We start from the raw sequence: 21,956 nt of genomic DNA on the forward strand, positions 1-21,956 counted from the left end.
CATGCCTGTTAAAAGTGGTACAGTATCATCATTGCTTTAAATGTATGGTTAGAATGAATTCACCTGCAAATAAAGCACAAATCTGGAGAGGGCGCAATTCATCGCACGTGAGGATCCATGTCCCTTTGGCATTTATTGCAGGTCCTCTTCCGCAGCATTCAATAGCTGAGAGATCGTGCTTGGCGACAGTTAGAGGTGGCGGAGAAGCTGATTCATTATAGCTGGTCTCGTTAAGCCGCAGCGCTCATTAAAATCAAACCAATTAAAAAAAGAATTCGATTTATACTTTAATTTATAATTTATGTATATATTTTTATTGTTATAAGGGATGTTGTAAGTTGGTTTGGGTTGCACTGGGGAGAAATGCAACTACGGTAATAGGCTTAATTAATAACAATAAATTATTTAGATCAATTGCACTTCCCTGTTCTTAGGCTTTCCACTATGTGTCTATTTGACATGCTCAGATCTTCCCCCTTTTTGCAGAGAGACAGCACAGCTCACGCGTACAGGATGACTAGCCAGTTAGATCCATTTCGGTCATTTTTGAAGGGGTGTTTAATTCCCCTTTGCTACTATCTCCTCCACAGTGACAGCTAACGATTAATATAGGTTAGAATTTAAAAGAGCGGTATATACATATATTTCGACAATACTGCCACAAGCAAAAGGACGCGATGACGATGCCACTACTCACGACACTGCTTTCAATTCCACCCTCCTTCTGGGATAGTCCATCCGACCCCACCTAAGGGCGGGCTTAATGCGGCGGCCTCGAGCCGCCATGTTGGACTTAACCACCAGGATTGTTCTAACGAGGGGGTGGGATGTGAAGCGAGCTTTACCTCAAGACCGAAACGCCTAATTCCTAGGGGAAAGCCTAACTGGGCGTTAACCTATAGGAAACCCTGTCCTATTCCATTAACATAGGAGATTAACATATACAACCCAGTAAGACACCGCCTTTGGAATCCGTTTCTCCCCCCCTCCTCTGCCGAGTTGGTCCCTGCCCCCTCTCGCGAGACTCGCCGCCGGGTCCGCTCTCGCGCACATGGCCCGGCGAGAGGGAGCCTCCCATGCGCGCGCGCCTGCGCTCTCCCTTCCCCCTCCCTCCCCCTTTTCGGCCCAGCGCGCCGCCTTGACTGTTCCTCCGCCGCGCGTGTGAGGCGAGCGGGAAGGCCGCGCAGCCCCCCATGCAGGAGACCCAGGAGAGCCCGGCGGCCGCCGAGACCCCCGCCGCCGCTCTTCCCGCCCAGGACGAGGGGCCCGGAGGAGGAGAGCCCGGCGGCGGCGGAGGAGGAGAAGAAGAAGGAGAAAGAGGCGGCAGCAGCTCCGGCGACTCAGAGGCCGAGCTGCCGGACGGGCCTTCCGCGGAGGAGCCTGAGGGGAAGAAGGAGCCGGAGCCCGAAAAAGGCGGCGGTGAGGAGAAGGAGGAGAAGCCGCGAAGCAGCAGCAGCGGCGGCGAGGAGGAGGAGGAGGAGGAAGAGGCCGCCGCCGCCGAAGAGCGTCGGGAGCAGCCACAACCGCCTCCGGCCGCAGAGCCGCCTTCGCCTCCTCAGGAGCCGCCCGAGGTTGCCGCTGTAGCCGCCGCCGCCGCAGAGGGGCCGCCGGAGCGGGAGAAATCCCCCGAAGCCCCTGCCTCTGCCCCGGCCGAAGGGGGTTCCGAGAAGCCCGAGGGGGACCAGGAGGGATCCGAAAGCGGCGAGGAGGAGAAGAAAGGGGAGGAGGAGGGAGAGGAGGCCCAGAAGCCCAGCAAGGAGGAAGAGGAGGAGGAGGGAAGCGGCAAGGAGGAAGAAGAGGACGACGGCATCTCGTTCAGCGACCCCGAGGACTTCGTGGACGACATCGACGAGGAAGGTGGGTGGGCCGAGGAAGGAGGAGGAGGGAGAGGCCTGGCGGCGGCCTCTTCCGCCTCTTCCTCGACACGTGTTTGTAAGCCGCCTTGTCGGGTGGGTGTGGGTAGGTGTGAAGGCGGCGGGTAGAAATAAATATTGCCATTATTGTTAGATGTGTTTTTGTATGTAGCGTTCCCCCCCCAGAGAAGGACTCGAAGAAGCTGACAGGTAAAAATATGGACGTTTGGGGGCGGGGGGAGCCTCGCGATCCTTAAAAACAGTAATGAGGAGGAGGAGGACGACGACGGTCGGTCGGCGTGGCCATTTGGGAAGGGGTGGAAGAGCCTCTGCTTTGCAGAAGGTCCCAAGCTCAATCCCCTGGAAGGGCTGGTTACATCCCACTGCCTGAAATGGTGGAGTAGGTGCTCTGTGTCAGTCTCGGCCAATATTGTCAGTCTCGGCCAACCTGGGGGAGAGGTGTCCCCAGATGTTGGGACTAAAGCTGCTTCTTCCTTGACCACAGATATGAGTTGGCTGAGGGTGACAGCCACCGAAGTTTGAAGGGTGCCTGAAGATACTGCGTTGAAGAATATTGGTGCAGAGTAGTGCCTCTCAAGTTGTGGGATGTGGTGGTTTGGCAGTCCCTACCCCCAATGGCTGTAGTGGAGTTGACAAGGACCTGGACCAGTCCATGGACCACCACGTTGAGCAGCGCTGGTGTAGACAATAGTGAGCTAGATGAATTAGTGGCCTGGCCATAAGACAAACTTCCAGCATAGTCCTTCTGAGATAGAACAGGGAAAGGTGGGGGTGTCACTTGGCCATCTTGTTGGCCTACTCCAGCTCCCATCAAACAAAGGGTTTAGAGAGCCAGTGTGGCATAGTGGTTATAGAGTGTTGGACTAGGGCCTGGGAGACCAAGGTTTAAATCTCACCAGTCAGCCATGAAGCTTTATGCAGGTCTCTGGGCTTTGGGGGAATTAAATGAGGAGAACTGTGTATTCCAACTCCCATCATCCCTGACTGCTGGCCCTTCTCATTGGGGATAATGAGAGTCATAGTCCAACATCATTTGGGGAACCAGTGTGGAGAAAGGCTGTTCTAGAAGGCCGTGGTCTATCAGACTGAAGGATATGCAAGGCACTTTAGTGGATTGGACGGCAAGACCCACCTAGCCCAGCACCCTGTTTCTCAACTGTGTTAAGCCAGATGTATCTGGAAATCTCACAACAGGGCACTAGCCCTCTCCTGTGTCTTGTATCTGGATTGGGGTGCTAAGATATTGTACCCTATTACATGCAGGGCTTTGTGGCAATAGGTTTCTGATCTGCTCTTTTGTGTTCAGTATGCCTCCGATAGCATGAGAAGGCCATTGTGCCTGGGTCTTGCTTGGCTTCCTGGAAGCATCTGTTTGGCAACTGTGGGAATAGAATGCTGGACTAGATGGGACTTTGGTCTGATCCAGCAGGGCTCTTCTGGTGATCTTATGATTCCTAGCAACTGTAGTTTAGTGATGCACTATCTCTGATGCAAAACAGACAGTATCTAGCTCCTGTTTACATTGAGTACATTATCTGTTATCTCCAGGTAGGGCTGGGAGAGACACCTGCCTGTAACCCTGGAGATCTGTTGTCTGTTGTTGGATAGAGCATATTTAGCTAGGTTATAGGACAGCTTTTTAACTTACCTGCTTTAGACAGTTTGCCATATGTGTAATGTTGTCTTAACAGGTGAGTGTGCCTGTTCTAAGTCTTATTGGCATTGATAGAATCTCTAAAGAGGTTTCCAATCTTAAAACTCTCAAATACTTGTGCTGTTTAAAATGTGCTGTTTGTTTATTTATCTCACATAAGTACAAATTGAGATGATTTACAATGTTTAAAATTTTATAAAAACGTAAAATAACCAAGCAAGGAGGTGGGATCAGTAGTTGAAACGAAGTATAGAAACATCTGCATATAATAAAAATATAATTTTTATATAATATATAAAAAGATATAATAAAAGACAATAAAATTGTCTGTAACTGACTAAAAACAGGAGACAAAGTGTTTGATTATCCAGCTGCCGCTGCCAAGAAAGACTGCTCGGTTATCACACTGAAATGTGCTTCTACTCTAGGGAGGACATAGAGAAGGGCATTTGTCCCTGACACTTTTTAAAAATAAAGTGAAAAGTAGGTTTCAAAAGGCCATTTTAAATTGGAAGTCTATAGCATGTAAGTGCACAATAAAATATTCTTAGTGATATCTAGTTTTAAGCCATGATTGTATAAATCATCAGTATGTTAGAATATCATATTTACTTAAGCCTTATGTGTCATCAAATCTAATGCACACTTCAGTTTTCAGAACCTTGAAACCCCCCCCCCAAAATAATAATTTGCTGGCGAAAGTAAATGTGCCATTGAATCTAATGCACACCTTAATTTTCACAACATAATTAGGCCAAAAAAGGTGAGCATTAGATTTGAGTAAATAAGGTATATTGTTGTTTTGTGCATTCAGCAGTCATGGTAGTAAATACTGTGTTAGAGGCTAATGCTTTATAAGTGAATTTCTCTTATTGTAAAGGGAAAGATTGTGGCAGGGGCATACAAATTTATAGGCTAGAGGATGAAAACTTGCACTTGTCTTGATTTGCTGTGTTATTAGAGCAAAGGCTTCTTTGAACCCATGGAAAACTTATTAAACTGCTATAATTAAAGGGTTTGTAGCATCTTTATAATTATAAATGAAGCCATGTTCAATGTTCAAAGCGTTCAGTTCAGAGAAAGACTGGATGTGCCAGGTTACTTTCTTAGATTTTTGTAGTGGTGTGGAAGGATAGCAACTAACATTTGTAATAGCATTCTGCCCCAGTACTGTAGATTTTTTTTCCCCATCAGAAGATAGAGAGCTGATTTTGCAAGCTCCATAAAAATGTGGATAGTGGAAGAAAAACAGCTTAGCCCTGTGGTGGCTGCCTGTCCTGGTTTAAGTGGCAGACTTCAAGGAGAGAGGCAGCCACTGGGAAGAATAGCTTGCCCCTAGATGGTCTACAGATGAGGGACTGTTCTAAGCAAATCCTTGTTATACAAAAGGCAGTGAGAATGAGCTCTTGATGCAGCAAAGTAGAAAATGAATTTTAGAAAAGCATGTAACAAATTACTTAGTTTACTCAGTATGTTTCTAGCAGCAGGATAGCTCAGTTGGTTAGAGCATGATGGTGATAATGCCAAGGTTGAAGGTTCAGTCAGCTGCACATTCTTGCATTGCAGGGAGTTGGGCTAGAAGGGACCTCTAGGTCCCTTCCAACTCTACAGTTCTGTGATCCTTATGCTAAATGTCCATTAGTTTCTATAGCTAAAACACAGAAGACTGATTCCAATATGGAGTTTGCACTTCTGCTTTCAGCCTTTACCAAACGCATGGCTAACCAAACCTAGAATATCCCAGTTAACAGTAGTAAATAAATTGTGGGCTTTGCTGTGTCTCTCATTCGCATACTGTACTTCTTATCTTTTCCACAGAATTACTTGGAGATATTCTGCAAGAACGTCCACAGGAGGCAGATGGAATTGATTCAGTGATTGTGGTGGATAATGTTCCTCAGGTTGGACCAGACCGACTTGAGAAACTGAAGAATGTTATCCACAAGATTTTCTCAAAGTTTGGAAAAATTACCAATGAGTTTTACCCAGAAGCTGATGGGCAGACTAAAGGGTGAGTGGCTATCTCTTTTAGCTGTCATTGCTAGCCAGCCCAAAAACTAATTGACCAATCCCCTCGCCAATGAGGTGCCCCCCCACCTTTTCAGCAGGAAAGGGAAGGTAGGGAGACTACTAGCTTGGTCAATACATGGTGGATGGTGCCTTGAATATCAGCATCGCCAGTTCTTGAAAAGCTGCCTCTGTCTAGCAGTTGGCAAGAAAACTTGTCACTAGCTTTTCCTGTGAGAAAAGGAAGGTATGCTTTCTTGGGTGTCTGGGTAGGTGAGTTAGACCAGGTGCTATGCTACCAAGCAGGCAAGCAGCCTTTAGCTGAGGAGCCTGTTACTTCAGCAGCTTCAAATTTGGTCACTTGTCATACTTACCAGAGGTTATTGGTACAGTCACCACAGTGAACATGGTGGCTGAAAACGTCAGATCCTCTATGGCAGGCATGTCCAACTCCCAAGAGACTGTGATCTACTCCCAGAAAAAACTGGCAGTGATCTACCCATTGTCATTGGAGGGTCAGCGTGTGTGGGGTGGGTGGATTGCCCAAAGTTGTTGAGCTTTTTGGGAGGAGGATTGCACTGAGTTTTTTAGCTCCCCCCCCCATAACGTTTTGTGCACGATAAGGATCCCGCAATCTACCAGGATCAGCCGGGGATCTACCGGGTAGATCGCGAGATCTACTGGTTGGACATCCCTGCTCTATGATTATGGGTTTCCAGTGAGATATGGGACTGAAGTTTCAATGAACTTTCAACGTATAAGAACTCTAGCAGAATGAATCACAGACCCTAGCAAGTTTTGCCAACAGTGGGCACATGCTATGAATTATTACTCAGGGGCGAAACTAGTTTTTTTTTTTTTTTACACCCAGGTCACCCAGTTTGGCATCCCCCACGCACATTTGCATATATACAAACACACACACACACACACGTGTCCCCTCTGGAGGCTTCACCTAGGGCAAACAACCCAGCTAGCGCCCCCCGCCCCGGTAGCTGCGGCACTGCATTACCCATGGACAGATAATACTTTTCGAAATTAAGCTATGGGGAGTTGCCTGATAAAAGTAAGTTCTCTGTGAAATTAAACGAACATTTCATAAAAGAAGTAAGTTTTGTAAATTAAGTACCGACATCATCAAGTAGAGGAGGGAGGTTAAGATGATCCAGGGTCTGCAGGGTGGTTTCACCCCTCCAAATGAACCACCAGCAGGTACAAAATCTGCCTGTCGCTAGTCGCCAGATCAAGAGCAGCAGAGAGCTTGCTTCCTTTTTGTTCTCGTATCTAGTGCATTGAAATGCCTGACATTCAGAATCATCTACTAGCCTTTCCCCCTCATTCATTTCCCCTTTTGTGTCTCCCCTCTTGCCAGATGGCACATTATATCACACTTCAAAATGAACTTAACAGATTAGACAACTGGGCCAAAGCAAACAAGATGAATTTTAACAAGGAGAAATGTAAAGTACTACACTTGGGCAAAAAAATGAAAGGCACAAATACAGGATGGGAGACACCTGGCTTGAGAGCAGTACATGTGAAAAGGATCTAGGAGTCTTGGTAGATCACAAACTTGACATGAGTCAGCAGTGTGATGCAGCAGCTAAAAAAGCCAATGCAATTCTGGGCTGCACCAATAGGAGTATAGCATCTAGATCAAGGGATGTAATAGTACCACTGTATTCTGCTCTGGTCAGACCTCACCGGGAGTACTGTGTCCAGTTCTGGGCACCACAGTTCAAGAAGAATATTGAAAAGCTGGAACGCGTCCAGAGGAGGGCAACCAAAATGGTCAAAGGCCTGGAAACAATCCTTATGAGGAACGGCTTAGGGAGCTGGGTATGTTTAGCCTGGAGAAGAGAAGGATAAGGGGTGATATGATAGCCATGTTCAAATATATAAAAGGATGTCATATAGAGGAGGGAGAAAGGTTGTTTTCTGCTGCTCCAGAGAAGCGGACATGGAGCAATGGATTCAAACTACAAGAAAGAAGATTCCACCTAAACATTAGGAAGAACTTCCTGTCAGTAAGAGTTGTTCGGTAGTGGAATTTGCTACCAAGGAGTGTGGCGGAGTCTCCTTTTTTGGAGGTCTTTAAGCGGAGGCTTGACAGGCATCTGTCAGGAATGCTTTGATGGTGTTTCCTGCTTGGCGGGGTGGACTGGATGGCCCTTGTGGTCTCTTCCAACTCTATGATTCTATATGCTAATGCAGCAAACATAAGGAGTCATAGCTCTGTTTTTCAGCTGTTGTCATTGTTCTCTGAGACAATGCAGATTGCGGGGGAAATGCACCTTGATCCTGCCTTTAAAAAGGTGTATGCCACACATGAGGGATTCTTGCACAGAGGTAATTCTGAGGGCAGCAGCTGCAGGCCCAGCTTTCACTCATTGCGTAATGTCACATAGCATTTGGCACAATTATATAAACAAGCTGAAATAAGACTTTGGGGAAACAGTTGGTGTTGAATTCCATTGAGTTGAAGTGTGGCTGATGTCACTGTTGAGGTTTGGCCGGATCCAGAGCATTGGGCCATTCATTTCATGTATCACCTCTTTGGGCAATTTCAAATTAAGTCACCAATAACTAACTAGATGTTTTACTGCAGGTATATTTTCCTGGAATACATGTCTCCAACTCATGCTTCAGATGCCATTAAAAATGCAGATGGCTACAAGCTAGACAAGCAGCACACTTTCAGGGTCAACCTTTTCACTGACTTTGACAAGTGAGTATCATCATTTCTTAAAAGCAGAAATGATTGACTGTTTGAAATACAAAGACGTATAACTGACTGAATCACATTTTCAGATACATGACAATCAGTGATGAGTGGGAAATTCCAGAAAAGCAGCCATTTAAAGACCTGGTGAGTTTTCAGATGCATGTATAGACTTTAAAGATCACCTTGTCCATCAAGAGGCAATACTAAGTTTGTACCTGTGCAGGCTTGGAGTCCCTCCAGTGCGGGTCATGAATTCCTAATAAGTTGTGTTAAAGAATACTCCCACAGCTCAGCTTGAAATGTGAATGATATACTGTGGTGCCGCGCTAGACGAATTTAATTCGTTCCACGGGTCAATTCTTATAACGAAAAATTCGTCTAGCGAATCCCATAGGAATGCATTGAATTTTTTTAAAAAAACATTTTTGCCCATAGGAACGCATTAATTGAATTTCAATGCACTGTATGGTGGCAGACAATCAGATACAGTGGTACCTCTACTTACGAATTTAATGCATTCCGAACGCACATTCGTAAGTCGGGAAAAATTGTAAGTAGAGTTATTCGTAAGTAGAGGTACCACTGTACTTGTTAAAATCTGAGCACCCCAGTGTTCTTTTTTTAAAATAAATATTTGTATATATGACTGCAAGATGCAAAATAATCTTGCCTGTAAAAATGTGACGGGTTTGCAAACTGTTGTCAATGATCCTGATATAACATTTGTCAGTATTACAGCGATTATCTGCAGTTTTATGTATTTCAACAAATGCAGATGAATATGGAGAATTTTGGCTTTCACTGTTGCGTTTTGGAACCATGGGAAGTTCACAAAGCCCATCTAGGTGTGTCAGAGTTCAGATCCGGATGTTCTCCAAATTTCACAAATTCAGTATAATACTCAGGAAATTTTGAGTTGTGTCCAGCAAGTTGAGCTTTTATATTAGCTTTTCCATAGTTATTAACCATGTCTCAATTAAAGACAAAATAGTGTGTGTTTTTTACAGGTCCTATCTTCTTAAACTGTTTTCCTTTTGACTTTTCTAGGGGAATTTGCGCTACTGGTTGGAGGACCCAGATTGTAGAGATCAGTACAGTGTGATCTTTGAATCTGGAGACAGAACCTCTATTTACTGGAATGATGTTAAGGATCCTGTCACAATTGAGGAGAGAGCTGTAAGTGTCTATAGGAGGTATCTCTTTACTGAGAGCAGTTTGTGTGCAGTGTCTGTAAAAAGGAAATCAAATATATAATGTGACTAAACATTCAGTTTGCATATGATTCATTGAACATAATAGCTATTCAGTACATTAGTGAATCACATCAGTTACATGGTTGCCAGTTGGCTATATTCACATGTTCCAGAGATTTCCGTTTTTAGAATGCTGAGGGCCACAAATAAATTTAGAGGTCAATTGAAGTTAGATGTCATGCACCAGAGTAAGGATTAATGCTAGATAAGTTTTTATACATCAATATGCAAATGAAATATGTTTCAAATTATTATGCTATGCACTTTCCCCCCTGTAGCGATGGACAGAAACCTATGTGCGCTGGTCTCCAAAGGGTACCTATCTGGCTACATTCCATATGAGGGGCATTGCTTTGTGGGGTGGAGAGAAATTCAAGCAGATTCAGAAGTTCAGCCACCAGGGGGTGCAACTCATTGACTTCTCACCATGTGAAAGGTACTGTATGAAATTAGTTGGTGGTGGTACTGTGGGAATCGGGTGAATAAAATATATTGCCTCTTACAGTTATGCACTCTATTGATTTACCTATTGGGGGCTGTTATACCACATTTCAACCATATTCCCGGTATGGTTTTCAAGATAGAATAAAACAACACACAACTACAAACAAAACACACTAAACTAAAACTTAAAAGATCATGGAAGTAGTACAAAACATCGCCTGAAATGAAGAGAGCATAAAGTACGTATCAGGCGCTAACCACTCTGGGAAGAACATTTCACAGTTGAAGCAACACCTCCAAGAAGACCCTCAGGTGACAGGCACAGCCAAAGGAGGCCTTGTACTGGATATGTAGGAACATAGATTAGATCTGTTTGTTGTTGTTTGCACTTGTAGCTCAGTTTTCAAGAGATCTTTTCATTCAGGACCAGTCAGGTCTGAGCAGTTTCCATTGCCCCTTGATGGAAACTTTGACTAAATTTATTAATAAGTTTCTAGACTTTCAGCTAGCAGACTTTGCAGGGTATGAAATATCAAGCTGCGGCTATTTTTTTCTTGTGGTGAAGGTTCTCATACTTATGCTTTCTTGGCATAGCTTGTGTGAAATAGTCTGGAAAAAAGTTGAGTGAGGGCCCCCTGTCTCACGGGATGCTTCCTCACTCTTCCTGCCTCCTAGCACAGAAGGCAAGGTGTTATGGCTCACCCTTGTTTTCTACCTCTTTCTACATACATTCCTGGCTCCTGGAGATGCAGGGACTCTTCAAGGCCTTTTGCTCCCAATTCTCTGTCTGTCTGACTCACTCACTCTGTATTTGTCTGTTTTCTTTCTAGCTAGTAACTAGGTCTTGTATATAGCATGGTGCAAAACAGTTCTGCCATATAGAGACTGCAACTCTTGTTCTAATGAGAATTCCAAGTGGCCTAGAAGCAGCTTCCTAGACCTGTCATAGTTTATAGTGTAGTGCAGAGCTTTCCAAACTGTGTTGTGTGAGTGCTCCCCATGCTCCTCCTGGGGCTGGAAAGGGGTTAATTTAACCTCCAGTTTGCTAGGAAAAGTGAATTACTGTGTCACAAAATGATGCATGTCCAAAAAGTATGTCACCAACATGAAAAGTTTGGAAAGCCCACCCGAAACTCTTGGTTGCCTCTTCAGTTCCTTGAACTAGCTAAGACTTCCTGCCTTTTGTTGCCTTCAAGGTGAGAACATAGTTGGTCATGGACATTTATGATGTGGTTTGTGTTGAATCTCACATTTGTTTGCTAAAGGGTTGAAGCCGTTAGGAATGTTATATTTGAAGCCTTTGTGCTATCAAACCACTATCATACCACATATGATTAATGTATAAACCCTAAAAGGGGAAAACAGGATGTTAGATTCTGATGTTTTTCAGGGCTCTGCCATTCACTCGCTTATTTGTCTTTTTACTGCCTGTTTTTCTGCAGTCCAAGGAACTCTAAATGGCTATTATGAAACTGACCAGTGTTTTGTTAATTTAATTCTGGAAGTTGGCAAAGTTGAGTACTGCTTGAGTGGCAAGGCCCTGGCAACAAGAAGACATTATCTTGGGTGCACCATGTAGAGCACAGAATCTGGATTTTAATGGGAAAAACCTGCTTGATTCTTCACCATACACCAAGATGTGATTGCTATCTTACAAGACTTTTGCTAAGCATTGCAGTTTTGAAAGTGTTCTTTTCCCCTGTGAAGTTGTATTCCTGGGAACAGAAACTAAGAAAGATAAAACATGCCCCTCTAATGCATTTCAAAGCAACTCAGATGTTAAAACTTGATATAACTTCGCAGCTTTTATGTTTGTATAATTGATCTATTATTCTTTGTGAAGGTACCTGGTCACCTTCAGCCCTCTAATGGACACCCAGGATGACCCTCAAGCGATCATTATCTGGGATACCCTAACGGGACAGAAGAAGCGCGGATTCCACTGTGAAAGCTCAGCCCACTGGCCCATTTTTAAGTAGGTTGGACAGATGGTTAACAAATTGCTTTTTTAAAAAACAAACATGCTTTTGTTATGGGGAAGAGAAACATATCTGATTTCTTGAAATTCTTTGCTTAGGTGGAGTCATGATGGTAAATTCTTTGCTCGGATGACATCTGACACTCTTAGCATCTATGAAACACCTGTAAGTCTTCTCCCTTCCTTTCTGATGAATTTATGATAGATTCTGTAACATGCCTATTTGAAGTCAAAATGTGCCAAAGGTTTTCCTGCTAATAAGGATATAAACTTGCAAGCATGCATCCCATAGCTATTCTGACTGCAGCGTTTGCACATCTCCCACTAATGCACCCTAAAAGATTTTGGTAGTTTGGCTTCAAATGTTGAACATAGATTGCATTTTCTCTCACACACAGAACCTCCAGAAACCGTCAACAATTACTTGTGGACAGCCTTCTTGTAGCTGTCCATTAAGCTCTTTGAAATACTGTTCATTCATAGTATTCTTTACCCAACAAAAGTGAGGAGAAAGTGTATTGGCCCTTTTATGTCCAATAAAGACCATTTAGGTTTTTTTTAATAACATCTTCCCCATTTCTGTTTCTTGTGCTTATGTGTGTGTGTTAAGATGTTGTTTTCTTTGTTGATTATTATGTTTATAGTTTTACTATGTTTTTACCGGTATGCTTTGTTTTACATCACATTGGTGGGCTCTCTTAGGCAGGGAAGTAGATTATAAACTTTAACATAGATGTTATTATAAACTTAAATTGAGATAGATAGGTGTGTACTAGAAACTTTTTGACTTTATGTTCTCTCTTTCTAGTCAATGGGTCTGTTGGACAAGAAAAGTTTAAAAATCAATGGGATCAAGTGAGTATTTTTCTTTAGAACTTACTCTCCTTGCTGCTGCTGCTGCTGCTGCTGCTGTTATTGTTATTTTTGGCTTGTGTGAGGTTTTGTTTTTGTTGTGTTTTTTTTTAAATGTACCTTAAACTACTAAATTGTTGCATGTTCCATCCCTCAGAGACTTCTCCTGGTCTCCAGGTGGCAACATAATTGCTTTTTGGGTGCCTGAAGACAAAGATATACCAGCAAGGGTGACGTTGATGCAGCTGCCCTCCAGACAGGAAATCAGAGTGCGGAATCTCTTCAATGTGGTGGACTGCAAGCTCCATTGGCAAAAGAATGGGGATTATCTCTGTGTGAAAGTAGACAGGACCCCTAAAGGCACACAGGTATGTGCCTCCTAAGCTTCCTTACAGAACTGTTAAACTCTTTGATTTTGAAATCCCAACTTTTATACTGTATTATCAAAGCTAAGAGAACACTTGAAAGCCTTTTCTGTTTTTGATTGAAGCATTCTTGCTCTCAGCTGCCCAAAGTGGCTGGGGAAACCCAGCCAGATGGGGATGGGTGGGGTATTATTATTATTCCACCACCTGCAGCAGCTTCATGGTGCCTGATCTCCTCACATATAAGTTGCATGATTTGTGTTTTTATCTACCGTATATTCCGGCGTATAAGACGACTGGGCGTATAAGCCGACCCCCAACTTTTCCAGTTAAAATATAGAGTTTGGGATATACTCACTGTATAAGAAATACGACCTGGCGTATAAGACGACCCCTGACTTTTGAGAAGATTTTCCATGGTTAAAAAGTACAGTGGTACCTCGGGTTATGAACGCGATCCGTTCCGGGTCGCAGTTCGTAACCCGAAAAGGGCCCGAACCGCCGTTTTGCGCATGCGCAAAGCGCGCGGCGAAAATACTTTCGGGTTTGCGAAGTTCGTAAACCGGGTTGATCATAACCCGAGGTGTTCGCAACCCGAGGTACGACTGTAGTCTTATACGCAGGAATATACTGTACTTCCTCCATTCTTATTGCATTCTGTGTAAGCCCCATTGCTCTTTTGCTTTGGACTGCCAGTTACTGCACTGAGTGAAAGCTTTTTAATGAACTCTTAGCACACGTTTGCTGCAGAACTGCAAGGATTACCAGAGAACATATTAAAGAATCCAAGAATTTTATTCTAAATATAGGTAGTTCACATGCTGCTATAAAACCTCCTGAATAGAAAATGACTCATGTTTACAATTACAGGGGTTGAGTTAAAAATGAAGCCATCCCATCTGGCATGGACCCGTTTTCCACACAGGCCTCTGACTCCTGAGTGCAAATAGTTCTTCAGAGCTGATCTCATGTATGCCTGGAGATTGCTGTATCTTACTCTGCCTAGTTTATACTAGCCCTGTCTAATGTGTGTTTCAGTTGAATACTTTGCAGTTCAGCCTTGTAGTAGAGTATAAATAACAGTGTCTGGAAGGCTAGCCTTGTTTTGGTTCTTCTTTGCTGCAAGAGAGTTGTGGCTGCAAGACACTTGGTATTAAATAACAGTAGTGCATCTTGCTCTAAGGCATGAGGTTTTAGGCACCCTAAACAGATACAAACAGCAGCAGGCCAGCTACTTCTTCTTTGTATTAAATGCGCACCATCTCAAGTCCCTACCAGGGTAGATGACATGCCCACATCACCTTTTTTTCCCCCCTGCAGGGTGTAGTGACCAACTTTGAAATCTTCCGCATGAGAGAGAAGCAGGTTCCTGTTGATGTGGTAGAAATGAAAGGTAAAGGACACATTTCACATAACTTCAGCTCTCTGTGCACTACTTTTTGTCCTTCAATGTATATCTTATTTAGTGTTTACAGTATAGCATATGAAATATAACAGAAGTGAAACACTACATAATGTAGCCACCAGGGTGCTGAAAGGTATTCTTCCAATGCTACTCTCTGGAGTCAGTACTGAAGCTAGGATCAGAACCTCTGTATTACAGTGTCTGCAGTTCCCTTTTCCTGGAGCCAGTCCAGGAGGCTACCATGGTTGATGGTATCAAATGCCTACGAGAAATCAAGAAGCAGGAGCAAGGTCGCACTGCCCCAACATGCCCTTTGCAAAGGGCGACCAAGGGGCAACTCAGTTCCATGGCCAGGCTTGAACCCAGATTCAAATGGATCTAAATAATATGTGCCTTCCCAATAATGCTTGCAGCTGCCCCACCACCTTTTCCAAAAGGGGGTATTTGCAAGGCTAAAATCGAAAGGGTCCAGATCCAGTTTCCTTAGGAGCAGCCACACCACTGCCTTTTTCAGTGCAGCAGGGACCATCCCCTCATGCAGTGAAGCATGAACCACACTCCGGACCTAACCAGTCAGCCCTCTTGAACTGGATTTGATAAGCCAAGAGTGACAACAATCGAGGGGAAATGTGGTGTGCATTGCTGCCAGCACCTTGCCACATCAGTTGATTCCATAAGGTGAAACTGATCACACAAAACACCCCCGATAATGACACTATGTACTTCAACCAGAGCTGCAACAGGTGCGGAGTCAAGATCACTCCAACGTCGAGGCTGTTCTCCAAGTGTGTACTGTAGCCAGTTGGTCATGGTGGGTCTTGGAAAGTTCTAGAGGCCCCTCCACATTAGGGCATGCAATGCGATGTGTTCTTACCAGTGTTGGGTCAGCTTCAGAGCGAGATTTGCCCCATCTGCACTCCAGTCTTCATCCGGCCTGTTTCACAATCCAACATTCTTCAGAGTACCAAGGAGCTGCTCAGGCTCTACAACACCAGAGAGGATGCTCATGAGTGATCATGGCAACTTCCCATTTCATATTGCCATCTTATAGGTAGGCAGGATTACCAGATTTCTCCACTGGAAAATCCCCCAGAGCATTGAGAAACACATCTGGCTCCATCAGTCTAGAGGGCGGACCATCCATATGGGCCCACCACTGTTACAGTGGAGAACTGCCACCGCCAGTCAAAACTTAACCTGATAATGGTCTGACCATCACAAGAGCGTGCATTGCATTCCCCCTATCTTCAGTCCATCCCTCATATATCTTGGGGTAAAGATCACATCAATAGTGTGCCCTGACTGGTGTGTTGGACCAAAGACCATCTGAAAGAGACCCATGGTTGTCATGGAGTCTGAATTCTCGAGCTGGCCCAAGAGCAGCCTCCGCATGGATATTGAACTCACCCAAGATGATCATTTAAGGGTCCTCCAAAAATATCCCAGAGACTACCTCGGCCAGCCTCATCAGGAATGCTGCTGGGCAGCAGGATTTTGAATGTCTAGGAGACCCGCATGAATTAGAAGCCTTTTCAGAGAGGATCTGGCTAATTTTACACGTTTAATGTAGGTCTTCCTCTCTTGCAGAAAGCATCATAGCATTTGCTTGGGAGCCAAATGGAAGCAAGTTTGCTGTGTTGCATGGAGAGCCACCACGAATATCCTGCTCTTTCTACCATGTGAAAAACAATGGGAAAATAGAGCTCATTAGTAAGTAGAATTCAAGAGGCTGGGCTTGGGGTTTGAGGATCTCTATGTGTATTGTTACAATCTATTTTAAAATTCATCGAGAATCATTTGAACTTCTTTTTGGCCTCTTCTATACAAATACCTTTGTCTTGCAAGACCTGTTGGATTTCTCAACTATTGAAACTTGGACAATGCAGCACTTGGTCATTTTTGTGACTGCAGATCTCTGCTGTAAAAGCATTGATGCTAAGTAATGCTGCTTATATGAATGAGATTGTGTATCCTACCGGTAGTTATTCCTGGTCTTGTCAACACTCAGGAGGCAGCATTAACGGGGGCATGAAGATTTTGATTACTTTGTTTTGTAAGGCTAAAATCTTTATTACAAAGGCATAATATCAACCTTCTAAAGCAAGGATATTCGTCTCATGTATTTAAATCTTATTTCAGAAATGTTTGACAAGCAGCAGGCAAACACGATATTCTGGAGTCCTCAAGGGCAATTTGTGGTGTTGGCTGGTCTCAGGAGGTGAGTACTGTTTCTTGGCAAGCATATCTTGAGTAATAGAAGCTTTAAAAAAAACAACAACAATGGTTCTTGACTTAAAACAGGTTCCTTAGAGGGTGCCATCTTGGTCCACTGGAGCAAGAACCATGCAGAGCTCTGTTTTATTTGAAATGGTTCTGTAGAGTTTTATTTCACCCTACAGAGTAAGAGTGATTAGCACATTAGTTTACCTTAATATAAAGGAAACTTGTGCCCTCTCCCAGACAAAGGACTTTATGAAGACTGTTTCATATCCAGCTTCTCAGCTTTTAGATGATGCCACCTGACTCATACTCAGATTTCAAAGAAATGTTTGTTCGATTGTTTCAATGGCTTAAAAGTTGCCTGCATGTAATATATAAAATATTCTAATTATTTTTCTATGCAGCATGAATGGTGCCTTAGCTTTCGTTGATACATCTGACTGCACCATGATGAACATTGCTGAGCACTACACAGCCTCAGATGTTGAATGGGACCCCACAGGCCGCTATTTGGTGACTTCTGTTTCTTGGTGGAGTCACAAGGTATTATCAATACTTCCCCACCCCTTACCCTTCTCCATCTTGAGCCTTTTAACAGGCCTTGTGTTGTATTTATTTTAGCTTGGATACCTTTGATTCATAAATATCATCATTACTAGCATTGCTCATTATTTCTTTACATTCTCATGCCTCGGTAGGCCCAGTGCATTGGTTCTGCTCTTAACTGTAGAAGAGGGTTGAGTAAAGGGGAGGAGATAATTGTGGGGCTCCCACTGTGTACTCACCTACTTAATGTGTACTCCTCGAACAGTGAGATAGCTTAGTTACTCTGGTGCCTGGCTTTCTGTGTTGGTATCTTGTTTATATGTAATTCAGATCTTTATAGTAAACATTTGCCATATACAAGATAAGGCATCAGTTGATGGTCATTAGAAATCCTTTCACAACACCACGGAAGGGAATTTGAATGCTTTCAGCTTTTTAGGACTACAAAGTGAACGGCTGGGTGCGAAGAATGCTGCACCATGTGTGACACAACTTCACTGAACTGTCTTTCTAGGTGGACAATGCCTATTGGCTGTGGACTTTCCAGGGTCGCCTCCTACAGAAGAATAATAAAGACCGGTTCTGCCAGTTACTTTGGAGACCCAGGCCACCTACGTTGCTCACCCAGGATCAAATAAAGGTGTTGTGTCCTTTACGGTGGGAGGTTTGGTGTAACTTTTTGGGTTGATGTTAAGAGAAGGAAGTTCGGTATTAGGAAAACACCTCTAATGCTTTGGGAATTATAACACAGACAACAGTTGAAGCTCACCACAAGCTGGGGATAAGGAAGAGACATAGGTCAGCGTTAGATCAGATACTTTATGTGTGTCTGATCTCAAGTTCAATCCCTGACATCTCCAGTTAAATGTTCAGGTGGTAGGTGATGAGAAAAATCTCTGAGATCCTGGAGAGCTGCTGCCAGTCAAAGTAGTCAGTAATGGGCTTAACCTAGCAGCTTGCCATGTCCACAAACCACTCCCCCAGTCTAATTTGCAGTTGCCTCCAGCAAGCCCAGCTGAGTTTATCCCTATCCCACTGAACTGGACCTCATTCCTCTGATTACATTGGGAGCGTGACATGTGTTGATTCTGCTCCATTCTGATTCCTGGTGTGCTGCCTACAGCTCTTGGGAAGTTTTACTTTTCCCAGGTTACCAACATTAAGTAATGCTGCACTTGAGCTGCTGGAGAAGGGATACTTGCTCCCAGAGCAGCTTACAAGAAAGTGACTTGGGGGAGGGGATTTGGAGGTGTTTGGGGAGCTGAATTATCCAAGCCAGAGAAAGACTTGGGGCCATAATGCTCTCTTGCTATTCAGGACAGGCTTTGCAAACTGCAATGCAATGCGCTGATTACTGCAATGCGCTCTACGTGGGGCTACCTTTGAAGGTGACCCGGAAACTGCAACTAATCCAGAATGCAGCAGCTAGACTGATGACTGGGAGCAGCCGCCGGGACCACATAACACCGGTCCTGAGAGATCTACACTGGCTCCCAGTACATTTCCGATGGGGAGACTCAGCCAGATGGGTGGGGTATAAATAATACATTATTATTATAAATCACCAAGGAAGCCAGTTTTTTCCCCATACTCTGCAGTAGTAAAATATTGGGTTGTATTCAACTACCTTTTACTCAGACCCACCGAAATTAATAAACATATATTAGTTATGTTAATTAGTTTCATTGAGTCTACTGTTGAGTAAAACTAGGTGGAATACCACTCGATAGAACTAAGCATGTCTGATGGATTGCTGTAGTATCCTGTGCACGATATTCGAAAGGCATGTATTTGACATCCTGCTTAGTCCACTTTTTCTTCTCAAAATATGCTGGGGCAATATGAAATGGCAGAGTTTGCTCAATATAACATAAAATCATTTAAAAATACAATATGTAACACTTATTTCCTGCAACAGCAAATCAAGAAAGATCTGAAGAGATACTCCAAAATATTTGAACAGAAAGATCGTCTGAGCCAGTCTAAAGCCTCAAAGGTAAGCTGCCTTTTGATCTCTTGGTGCTTTGGTTTTGAGTACAGACACCCATTTCCAGATCTAGAACCCTCTGATTCATTTTTCAGAACTGCTTCTGGCAGGAACGTTGTACAGTAAGGGAGTGCTGGGGCAGGGAGGTTGGAGCACACTGCAATATTGGAGCAGGGAAGTCAGTAAATGAGAACTCTTAATTCTTCTGCTGGAGAATATGGAACCTTTAGCAGTATTCAGTGTGGATAAATGTCTGTGAATGCCTTTTTCTCCTTGTGGCATCATTTGGCCCAGATCTTGATGTAATGAATTTCACAAAGTGAAGCAGTCTGTTTGCACTAGTGAAAGGCATTTTGTCACCCCAGTCCTTCCCACATTTACATGGAAATAATTTCAGTTAATTTTAAGTAGGCATGTTTGGGATCAAAGCCTTGGGAGGTCCAGCTTCTCTCTCCCATATGGATTACTCCTGGGGAGATTTCTAGCTGCATTTTGATTGAAGGTTTAATAGCAACCTCTTGTTTTCTGTAGGAACTGGTAGATAGAAGGCGAACAATGATGGAGGAGTTCAAAAAATACCGCAAGATGGCACAAGAGCTGTACATGGAGCAAAAGAATGAGCGGTTGGAGCTCCGCGGAGGTAAGTTGGCTTTCCAACCATTCCTTGTCTTCGGCTGCAGTCCTGTGCATGTTTACCGGAGACTAAGCTGCAGTGAACTCAGCAGCCACATGAAGGCACGTCTCTGTTAGGGAAAAATATTGGCAAAACTGTTACTGAAAGAGTGTTGGACTTATCTTAACAAAATAAATGATAAGCAAAATAATTAACGAAGAAGTTGATATGTGGCAGAACTAGTTGGTTTGAATGAGATGGCAGCTGTAGCTCTGTTCTAACACAGCTAAGTTTCTGTTTCATTATGGAGCCAGCTACAGTTGTTCTCTTGCTGCCTTGAAATCATCCAGGTCTAATACTTTTTTCCTGCTTACAGGAGTAGACACAGATGAGCTGGACAGCAACGTAGATGACTGGGAGGAGGAAACTGTTGAATTTTTTATCAATGAAGAAATTATTACAGTTGCAGAGCCAGAGTAGTCCGAAAGCCGTGGTAAAACCTTTTCACATTGTGTACTTGGGGTGGTAGGGAGGGGAAGCTTTGTTTTAAATCCTGGAGACTGAGAGTTACCACCTTCTCCTTCCTTTGCAGCACCACCATATCTCGTACTGAGGAGGGATTTGTTCATTTTCAGAAGGTCTACACAACTTTGGACACTTTTAAAATCCATATTCTCTCTCTGGACGGTGAATGCGCAGGATTCGTTCATTCTGACACATTGTAGTGCCTTCTAGTCCCCACTGCCTACTGTGGAGTCACTTGAAAGGCACTGCTTTTAAATTTTTATCCTTTATTGGGGGAGGGTTTAGTTTAATTTTGAAAAAATCTACCACCAGTATTTGCTGCTTGACACTCCAGCAGTGCTGCTCTCAGCTGAGCAACTTGGAACTGTGGCCCTTACAACTGCAGCCTTGGCGCAACTTCCAGTGTCTTGCCACAAACTCGTGATGCTTCTCTTTGCCGAAGACTGTTCCTGTGCCCAAACCGCACAGGTGGAAGTTGATTTCATGTTGGGGAAGATCACCGAAAAAACTGTACTTCATACTATGTGCTTTAATTTGCGGAAGCAGCACTACAGTGGGCTCTACCCTCCTCCATTCAGATTGTGACAGGAGCTCTCCCAGATTGGAAATAAAGCAAGCCCATATGCTTAATAAAGAGGGCTGTGTTATATGAGGCTTTCTCACTTTGAAACTCATTGGTGTGACGTTTGCTTGTAGCAAGAACATCTTGCTATATGCAAATTGAATTTACATTCATTTGATTTCCTGTGCTTCCTTCATGCTTGATCACTAATAAGTGAGTTAGATACATATTCTCAAGGTACATGGTCTCTGCAGCAACAAAATCAGGTGCATTGGGGATTATATTTACAAGCATAGCTTGAGTCTATCTATCTATCTATCTATCTATATATATATATATACACACACACACACACTAGCTGACCCGGCCACGCGTTGCTGTGGTTTTTTCCTGTGATCCTCCCCCCCCCAATCCTGTCCCGATCCATGACGTATCCTGCCCCTCCTCCCTACACCCCGGCTCATTCCTGTGTTTCGGTAGGATAGCCTTTCCTCTGTTGTCCCTGGGGAGTGTTGGCCCCTCCCCCATGTATCTCCATACCTTGGCCCCCACCATTGGAGAAGGAACTGTTAGTTTATGGGTTGGGTTTGTTTAATTTTTTTTAATGTGATAGTACTTGTGGGTAGACAATATTTTTAGTTGTTCCATTTGTTGTGAAGATGTAGAGATTATCTGGTTTGCCGACTCTTGAGCATGCAACATATAGTTGTCCATGTGAGAAGCAATCCGATTCTAGGTATAATCCACAGAATTGTAATGATTGGCCTTGTGATTTGTTGATGGTGATAGCGAATGCTAAGCGAATAGGGAAGCCTTGGTTTGCTGTGGGCTTCCCCCCCCCCCCGGCCTGTCAGGGGCCTACATAAAAGAAAACCCTAGTGGAAGCCTTGGTTTGCTGTGGGTTTCCCCCCCCCCCAGCCTGTAAGGGGCCTACATAAAAGAAAAG

General features: G+C 43.9%; 1 protein-coding gene across 1 annotated transcript; it reads left to right on the top strand.

Annotated features, from left to right (window-relative positions):
- The first annotated feature begins 1,120 nt into the window (after positions 1-1,120).
- EIF3B (eukaryotic translation initiation factor 3 subunit B) lies at positions 1,121-21,095 on the top strand. Its single transcript, XM_035131389.3, has 19 exons — positions 1,121-1,857; positions 5,347-5,539; positions 8,144-8,263; positions 8,347-8,404; positions 9,308-9,436; positions 9,792-9,949; positions 11,801-11,932; positions 12,035-12,101; positions 12,744-12,790; positions 12,945-13,155; positions 14,473-14,545; positions 16,145-16,267; positions 16,697-16,775; positions 17,182-17,320; positions 17,838-17,963; positions 19,242-19,319; positions 19,842-19,950; positions 20,300-20,416; positions 20,516-21,095. The coding sequence occupies exons 1-18, from the start codon at positions 1,194-1,196 to the stop codon at positions 20,401-20,403; spliced, it is 2,610 nt and encodes an 869-aa protein (XP_034987280.1). The 5' UTR covers positions 1,121-1,193; the 3' UTR covers positions 20,404-20,416; positions 20,516-21,095.
- The last annotated feature ends 861 nt before the right edge of the window (positions 21,096-21,956 follow it).

This window comes from Zootoca vivipara, chromosome 13, assembly GCF_965207765.1.
Source record: "Zootoca vivipara chromosome 13, rZooViv2.hap1.1, whole genome shotgun sequence".
Classification (NCBI taxonomy): domain Eukaryota; kingdom Metazoa; phylum Chordata; class Lepidosauria; order Squamata; family Lacertidae; genus Zootoca; species Zootoca vivipara.

Excerpts from the sequence above, each read along its gene's own strand:
- EIF3B (XM_035131389.3), top strand. The coding sequence starts at position 1,194 with ATGCAGGAGACCCAGGAGAGCCCGGCGGCCGCCGAGACCCCCGCCGCC. Across the intron at positions 9,950-11,800 it reads GACTTCTCACCATGTGAAAG|GTACCTGGTCACCTTCAGCC; the intron begins GTACTGTATGAA and ends TTCTTTGTGAAG. Across the intron at positions 12,791-12,944 it reads TTAAAAATCAATGGGATCAA|AGACTTCTCCTGGTCTCCAG; the intron begins GTGAGTATTTTT and ends TCCATCCCTCAG.